The sequence below is a fragment of the Cystoisospora suis genome (genome assembly GCF_002600585.1).
Source record: "Cystoisospora suis strain Wien I chromosome Unknown contig_5150, whole genome shotgun sequence".
NCBI classification, from domain to species: domain Eukaryota; phylum Apicomplexa; class Conoidasida; order Eucoccidiorida; family Sarcocystidae; genus Cystoisospora; species Cystoisospora suis.
Genome location: NW_027157942.1, coordinates 1 through 8,674, shown reverse-complemented (window position 1 = coordinate 8,674; position 8,674 = coordinate 1). Strand labels below are relative to the sequence as shown.

At 39.0% G+C, this 8,674-nt stretch overlaps 2 protein-coding genes across 2 annotated transcripts; one reads left to right on the top strand and one right to left on the bottom strand.

The window, feature by feature from the left end:
• Window positions 1-7: 7 nt before the first annotated feature.
• Window positions 8-7,206, bottom strand: CSUI_008921 (zn- ring domain containing protein; the record flags this gene model as incomplete). Its single annotated transcript, XM_068069040.1, has 7 exons — window positions 6,030-7,206; window positions 5,121-5,332; window positions 3,993-4,220; window positions 3,349-3,408; window positions 2,544-2,596; window positions 1,198-1,296; window positions 8-110 (listed from the first exon to the last, which is right to left on the bottom strand). Coding segments are annotated over exons 1-7 (828 nt in total), but the record flags the coding sequence as incomplete, so codon positions are not given.
• Window positions 7,146-8,669, top strand: CSUI_008920 (uncharacterized protein). Its single transcript, XM_068069039.1, has one exon. The coding sequence runs from the start codon at window positions 7,937-7,939 to the stop codon at window positions 8,084-8,086; it is 150 nt and encodes a 49-aa protein (XP_067918984.1). The 5' UTR covers window positions 7,146-7,936; the 3' UTR covers window positions 8,087-8,669.
• The last annotated feature ends 5 nt before the right edge of the window (window positions 8,670-8,674 follow it).

The following is an 8,674-nucleotide window of genomic DNA, read 5'->3' as shown; positions in this document are numbered from 1 at the left end:
AGATAAAGATGGATAGATAGATGTATACCATGAGTACGACGTCTCCTGTAGGAATGACGACGGCGGCGTTTTGGTTTGTAATAGCTTTCTTAGATATAGCACAGACCCACCTATACAGAGATAGAAAGAAAAAGATAAAGAAAGAGGTAAGAGATGAACAAGCGAAGAGGAGAAAGAAGAGGATTTAGGTGTCTCTGTTGAATAGAGAGCTGTTGAGAAATGAGGGGAAGAGCAAGATAACCTGCAGGAATCGATTTGTTTTGACTGAGGAGAACAAGCAAGCGTCAAGAAGAGAAGAGATTTGGATCATATCAGCATGAATGTGTTGTTTCTTCTTCTATAAGACATCTCGAGTGTATCCTCCCTTCCCACTCTTAGTCGGCGATCGAGAAGAGGATGATCGAAACAGAGAAGAATAGGATAGACACGCACAGCGTGTGTCGATAGATTCGTGTATGAAGAGAAAGAAAGAAAGAAAGACAGAAGAAGAGGATGAGGCGAAAGAAAAGAACAGGAGAGAGAGAAGGAAGATCTCTCGGGTGCGCAAGAAGAAGACTTGCAAGATAGTTCTCTAAGCAGCCTAGGAGAGAAAAGAGAGAGAGAAAGAGAGAGAGAGAAGATTCTCTTCTGCACACATCAAGAAAAGCCACTTCATCTGTTTCTCTTCTCTTCATTTTCCAACACTACTCACTTCCTTTCTTGTCTCTGTCTTTCTCCAGTATCTTTATTGTTGAGAACATGAGTCCGCTTTTCTTCGCCAGGTGTATATACACCTGAAATACAATAGAAATCACCTTCGTCTTCAGCATCTTTTCGGTTTCTTTCTTTCGTTCTTTCTTCCTATATACTAATGCAGGAATGAATGAATGGAGAAGAAGGTATCACGAGAATCTCCTCCCTCTCTTTCTACGACGGATAGATCCAAAATGGAGATCAACACATAGACATATCTCTATCTATGTATGTGAAACCTCTCTATCTCTTCTTTCTCTTCATCTGTGCATGTCCTCTTGCCTCTTTTATCCCTCCTCCCCTCGCACATAGAAGATCGGCTGAGAAGTAAACTAGAGAGGAGAAAAGGTATTGTCTGTAGAAACGATCGATCGATACTACTCGAGAGAGATAAAGCAGAATCCCAAGAGAGGGAAAGTGAAGAGAAAGAAGAAGGAGAGAGAAAGAAAGATGTATAATACCTACCTATTGAATTCGGTATCCTTATCGTCAATCAGCTCAGGCTTGATATAGACAAGCTGCTTTAACTTTAGAGGCTTTCTAGTGATAGGACATTTCAATGACCTAAAAGCACACACAACAGACAACGAGAATAATGAGAAAGAAACAAAGAAAGAAAGGAAACGTGAGAAAGAGACAAAGAAAGAAAGAGATAAGAGAGGAAGAAAGAAAATGAGAACGATTCAATTCGTTTAGAAGAGAGGGTTCATATGTATATGGGCGCTCCATTTGTTGATGAAGAACACCGATACCTTATGCTTCCTGGAGGATTTGAGGTGTATGTACACCCTAATGTCTCTCTGTATACATATCTATCTACCTATATAGATAGGTATCTCTCTACAGACGTAACTCTTCTACGATGGAAAATACAGACAGAGACATAGATGAGCGTAACCCAACTTAAGCTTTCCACTCTTAGAGAAGGAGAAGAAGAAAAAGAAGGAGATGAGAAAGAAGTGAAACACCGAGTGGGCAGGAAGAGGGACAGAGAGAGAGGTAGAAAATGATACAGAAAGGAGATAAAAGGTGATCTTCTATCTAACTCTTTCGCTATCTTTCTTCTTCAGGTTCTCTTTCTCTCCCTAAACGGGTGGCTGTTTCGAGAAGATAAAGAAGAAGAAGGAGTGAAGGTGTTTTGAACAACGAGACAATATGGACTTGTATTCTGTGAGGGATCTCCTTGTCTTTCTTTTCTCGTTTCTTCTTCTTTTTTCTTCCTTCCCCATCATCATGATAGAGACAGCACAAGTCAACCTCTGCATGTACACATCGCCTTATGTCTCCCTCTCTGTCTTTCTATGATGAACAAAAATACAAATATATACATGTAGATACGTATAGATAGATAAAGTACAGATCTACACATATATACGGAGAGAGGCATTTAAGACAGATACATAGATAGATAGATAAAGAGATAGAGAGGTATAGACAGATAGATACCTTAGAGGTAAAGAAGAAGATGACAGATAGAGATGTGTGAAGAGATGGATGTGCAGAGGTCTCGACGTTTCTTTCTTTCCATGAAGAGAAGAAGAACAAGAAACAAACACACTCATATTCACAAGTGCACCCTCGGTAAGAAAGAAAGAAAGAGATAAGAGAGAAAAGAAGTCGTGGCTAGGAGGTTATCTAGTAGAGCAGAGGACACATCACACCTCAGAAGGGAGAGCTTAAGAATGAATGAAGAGGAAAGAAACGCAAAATATCTTTCTTTTTATGTGAAGGCAGAAGAAGAAGGAGAAAAAGAAAGACGTGAAAGAGAGAGAGAGAGAAGGGGAGGAGAGATAAGTAATTCTACTACTAACTTGCTTGGCTTCTTGACTTGAGTACAGTCGGCGCTAGGAGTATTTTCAGCTATCTACGACACCCATCAAACACACAGAAAGAAAGAGTGAGAAAGAAAGAAAGAAAGAATGAGAAAGAAAGAACGAAAGAAGAAAACCTTTAGACTCAAAGGCTTCATCTGATAATTCGCAGACATATTCGTTCTTCCTGATAGGAGAATTGCATGCGCATGCAGTGCGTGATCTTATCTACTCTATTCAAGACGCCAACCTGACTACAAAACAGAGAAAGATATAGAAAGAAAGATAAAGAAAGAGAGAGAATTATGGATAGGTAGATAGATCTCAATTGATAGATACGAATAGAGAGATAGACAGAGACAGAGAAAAATGGATAAGATCTGATTCACGTACATTCTCTAGCCTGGATGGCTAAGCAAATATACATCATTTATAGACAGATATACATAGATAAGCACTTCAATAGACTTTGCAGTGTACATACACCTCACTCGCCGCAGCCCCCGTGCTAGATGTATTCGTGTGGAGAGAAAGAGAAAGATTTAGCTGAGAGAAAACGATAGATCAAAACAATCCAATTTCTTGATCACTCCCATGCATAGATATCTCTTCACCATGAGGTGTACATACACCCTACTACAACTACTACGACGACTTTCTTCTTTTTCTTGTTCCTATGCCTTTTCTCCCTTCATCTTCTTCGTTTTCACTCCAAGAAGACCAAAGAAGTGAATAGATAGAGAAAGACTTTCTCGAATGATCTTTTCTCGATTGAAAGAAGACAGAAAGTCTTCTTGATTCTGACCCAGAAATTCTTTGCTCTCGCTTCAGCTTTGCCTTGGAGAAGACTCTCTCCTCTTCCTGCCTGTCTCCCCCGCCGCGAGGTGTACATACACCAGAGGAAAAGACAGAGAGAGAAAAAGAAGAAAGACAGAGTTCCATGAAAGGAAAGAAGGTTTACTCGGAAAGACCACTCTTGATCTATGTATTTTAAGACAGCTCAGAGCATATCTGAGAAATACACATCTGCTTGTAATACGCACAAGAAGAGCAGACGTAAGATCAAGACGATAAAGGAGAATAGACAGAGAAAGAAAGAAAAAGAAGAGAGAGACACTTCACCTGCATAGCCAGAGTGAGAGATGTCGAGAAATGAAGATTAAAACACACAAATCGTAGATAGAAAGAAGGAGAAAAGACACATGGAGATAGATAGATTAAAGATAGATAAAGATAGATAGATAGATTAAAGATAGATAGATAGATTAAAGATAGATAGATAGATTAAAGATAGATAGATTAAAGATAGATTAAAGATAGATAGATAGATAGATAGATAGATAGATAGATAGATAGATAGATAGATAGATAGATAGATTGAAGATAGATAGATAGAAGTGTATTTCCGAGCTTCCCTTGTGTCTTATGTGGCGGTCCGTGTGTGCTTACGTGTGTTGAATGGCTGTGCGTTGCTTTTGAAGAAGAGGAAGAAGAGGAAGAAGAATCTCCTTGGTGGCCGTTTGTATTTGTATGTGTATTTCTTGCATCTTTGCCTCTAGATGACAGCTGAGAATGGGAGGAGGAGGAGTAGTAGTAGTCCGAAGAGATTTTTCCTTCTTCTTCTAGGAACTTTCTCTGTTCCACACTTTCTTCTTCTTCTTTCTTCAGAGCCTCCATCTACTCGAATCGAAAGAAAGAGAGAAAGAAAGAGAAAGAAATTCAAACTTTCTTACAGAGAGAAAGAAAAGCAGAAAGAAAGATAGAAAGCATAAAAAGAAACGCTTGAGGGGTATGTATCAATGAAGAAAGATATACACATCTTAGGGGATATATGCATACAGCTGTACATGTATATATATACATACATATACTTATGCTTCTACATACGTATCTACTCCCGTTTAAATCCCTCGGCCCAAAGTAGATAGATAGATAGATAGACAGGGAGATAGAAGATAGATAGATAGAGATAGATACAAGCACGTAGGTAGAGTGAAGCGAAACATTTCTCAGCGTTGTAATAGGTAGTGCAGAAAGCCAATGGAAGGAACGATCCGACGAACTTCGTCTATCTAGAGTAATCTATCTTTAATCTATTTATCTACATTTAAACTATCTATCTTTGATCTATTTATCTACATTTAAACTATCTATCTTTAATCTATTTACCTGCATTTGAACTATCTATCTTTAATCTATTTATCTACCTTTACACTATCTATCTTTGATCTACGTAACTATGCCGAAGTAGCCCCGGCCTTTACCTTCAATTGTATCTATCTCTTTCTTTCTATACACCCATCTATCTAAAGAGATATACAGACAAATATATGTATACATATATGTATGTATATACAGCGATATATATGTGTACACACTAGATGAATGGGGAACCCTCTCATGAAGAAGAAAGAGAAAAAGAGAGATAGACAGAGTAAAGATAGATTGAACAAGAATAGGCTGGAAACAGGAAGATAGGCTAGAGATAGATAGACAGAAGAGGGGAAGTGACTAGGAGAAAGATAGAGAGAGAGGGGATAAATTAAAAGATAGCGGTGACGCATGACTGGGCGATACCTGTCTTCTTTTTTGCTGGTGGAGGTCCCATTCCTTAAGTTCTTTCTGCATTTTCTTCTTCTGGTCTTCGAAGTTGAAGAAGAGACACTGCTTACAGAAAAGTAGACCTTGGGGTGTACATACAGGTGAGATGGCCGTTCTATTACATAGCCAACACGCTTCAAACCGCCGTAAAGCATTTGTATCTAAACGCTCTACTTGACTCCCCACATCTAAACAAAGAAGAGTGAGAAGGAGAAAGAGAAAGAAAGAAAGAAAAAGTGAGAGAGAGAGAAAGAAAGAAAGAGTGAACAGAAGGAGAAAGAGAGATGAGAGGACGGACACTTTCATCGCAAGAGAAGAAACGAGGAGAAAGTGAAGGAAGGGAAGAAGAGGAAAAGCAAAAGGATATCGAAGAGATTGACTTCTGTGTAAAAGTAGAAGGAAACGTTTCTTTCTTTCCTCTAGTTTAGAAGAGAAGAAAAAAGAAGAATGTAATTGTCGACGGAGTGTATGTACAGCCAAGTTTCGAGACTCAGGTGTATATACACCACAAAGGAAGTGCACCGTATGTACACGACACGATCAAAGGAGGAGAGAATGCTTCAAAGAAAAAAGATAGAAGAAAACGAACCAACCACGATAGACGTTCCTTTCTTTCTTTCTTTCCTTCTTTCTTTCTTTCCTTCTTTCTTTCTTTCTTCAACGAGTTCAAACTGAGAGGGTGAAAGACAGACTTACCTCTCTATCTACCCTATCTATGCCCCACGCACTACATGTATCCTTATCATTAGCTATCTTATCATTCACATATCCAAATCACCTAAACATGTGCAGCGCAAAGAGAGATAGAAAGCAGATAAGCAGCAAGAGAGAGAGAGAAAGAAAGAGAGAAAGAAAGAAAAAGAAAGAGAGAGAAGAGAGACGTACCTTTGAGTTTTCTTCTTTCATGGTAAGAATAAAAAGCCGCTGAGGTCGCATTCTTACTATGTCTCGTAGGCATCTTGACCCAAACCCCCTTTCTTATCTCTTTCTTTCTTTCTCCAGATTTCTTTTTCTCTCTTTCTCTTTATTGATAGATCGATCGAGAGGTAGATGCCTTTGCCTCTTTCGAAGAGAGGGTCGTCAAAAAGAAGAAGAGTCAAGCAAAACAAGAAAGGGGAAGAAAAAGAAGAAGCGAGAATACAGAGAGAGAGAGAGAGAAAGAAATCTTGCAAAGGAAGAAGAAAGAAGACAAAGGATAAGGACGTAAGAGAAAGAAGAAGCGGAAGAGGTAAAGGAAGAAAGAAAGATTTACGAATGGAGATGCATGAAAGAAAGGAGCTAGACTACAGGAAAAAGATCTGTCCTCGACGGCTCTTCTTCTTCCTAAACTATATCGAAGAAATGGTATACCCGAGTGATCTAGAATCCATATAGAGATCTACGTCAACATAGAGATATGTGTATACATATATAGAGAGAGATGTATATACACCCGAATAGTTCTTTCCTATGCGACGTCTGTTTGATCTTCCTCGATGCTTTCGCTCTTCTTTTTATCTTATCTTTCTCGAAGAAAAGAAGCGAAAAGAAGAAGAGACCTGCAAGTGCTCCTTCTGTCTATTCTTCTTCCTTCTTCTTCTTCTCTCTACTACGAATCAAACAGGCACGGGACAACTGTAGAGAAAGAAGAAGAGAAAAGAGAGGAGAAGAAAGAAGAAAGAAGAGAAGGAGAAAAAACGGATGGAGGGGTTCTTATAGTTTCATTCTTCTTCTTCTTCTCTTCAGTCTCTTCACTTCTCAGAAGCACATGAACCTCTCAATCTCTCTATCTCCCTGCCCCAAAAGAACTGCGTTCTTCTCTACGAAAGAGAAAGACGAAAAGAGAAAAGAAAGAAGAAGAAAAGGATAAAAGAAGGGTGAAGCGAAGACAGGAGAAATAGACGAGAATCGAGAGAACAGAGAGAAGACACCTCGCGTGAAGAAGGTCATTCCAAAGAAAAGAGAGAAAGACAAAGAAGATAAGAGGACTACTCCTACTAGTATCACTCCTTTAAAGAAGACCCTTTTGCTTCATGGAGACTTCTTCTTCTTCTTGGTCGATCTCTCCTTCTGCAGATCACATGCAAAGAAACAGGAAAAATGAAGAGGAGGAAAGCGACGTGTAAGGCAGGAATGAATGACCGTGATCCTCTTCTTCTCGTTCTTCTTCTTCTTCTCTGAATGAAAGGATTTTTCCATAAGTCTCTCTCTCTCTTTCTCTCTGTCTTTTCTTCTTCTTACTCCTCCTTTTTCTCCACATCTGTTCCATCTTCGTTGATCTACGTCAGTAGGAAGAGAATCTACCTTTCTTCTTCTCTTTCTTCGGGTGCTAGTCTGTGAAGAGGGAGAAAGAAGGACTCTTTCAAGAAGGAGTAGGAGTAGTAGGAGTAGCCCTAAGATTCAGTTTTCTTTATCTATCTCTTTTCATTCTCTCTACTACTGCCTCTTCAAATCTCTCTTTTCTTCTCTGTCTCTGCATTTCTTTCAGAAAGACTCAACAAGATTTCTCTCTCTTCTCTTTCCTATATCTAGCTATCTCTCGATTTACAGAAGTATCAGTGTATCTTATCTTTCGAGAGCTCTCTTCTTTCTCTTCCTTCTTCTCTCTTTCCTCTTTTCTTTCTCTAATGCAGAACTAAGATGAAAGACACCTCCCGTCAAGATAAACGTGAATTGGGTCTGCGATAGAAGAAGTGCTTCAGAAGAAGAGAAAGAGAAAGAAAGAAAGGGAGAAAGATATCTCTTTCTTTATTTCTTTAGATTTGTGGAGTAGAAATCTCTTCTTTTCTTTCATTCACTTTATCCGGTCTTGTATGTCTATAGACGTGTATGTACAGATTAGTTATGATCTTCTCCCCGGTGTATGTACATACACCTCAGATGATGAACTTCTTCCTTCTTCACACTTTTTCTTTCCGTCTTTTCTTTGTTTCTTCTCAAGGACGGTCTTTTCACGAGTATGAATGACTAACTCTTCTGTTTCTCTTCTTTATGATTAAGTCAACTCATATCTCGACGTTCTTTTCTTCTTTCTTCTTCCTATTCATCTTCTTCCTCTTCCTCGTCTTTCTCATTATCTCGACTTTTCTTCTTCTCAGCGGTCAACAAAGGCCAAGGGGCAGGTCACTCTGACTATCTCTATAGCTTCTATCAAAGATCTTCATGAAGATAGTGAAAAGACAGAAAGAAAAAATGAAAGATAGATAGATCAAAGAGAGAGAGATAGATAGATAGATTGGAGCTTCTTTACTTTTTCTTTCTCTTTCTTTTAAGATAGAATGAGAAGACGTTAGTGAGTGCTTCGCTTTTTTTCTTTGGAGTGAGAGAGAACACCTTAAAGATGCAAAAAGGACAAGAGAAGCACTGCTTCTTCATCCCCTCCTCTTCTTATTCCTTGCCGCTGGTCGTCCTGTATATACAGCATATCTATATGTAGAGATACATTCTGTATTCTCTTCTCTCTCTCGCTCCCCCCCCCCTTATCTTTATCCTTCTTCGTCATCCTCTTTTCTTTTGAATTCTCCATCGTTCTTCTTTCTCTCGTCTTCTTC

Bases quoted from the DNA above. Each gene is read 5' to 3' on its own strand.
- CSUI_008920 (XM_068069039.1), top strand. From the start codon at position 7,937: ATGTCTATAGACGTGTATGTACAGATTAGTTATGATCTTCTCCCCGGT.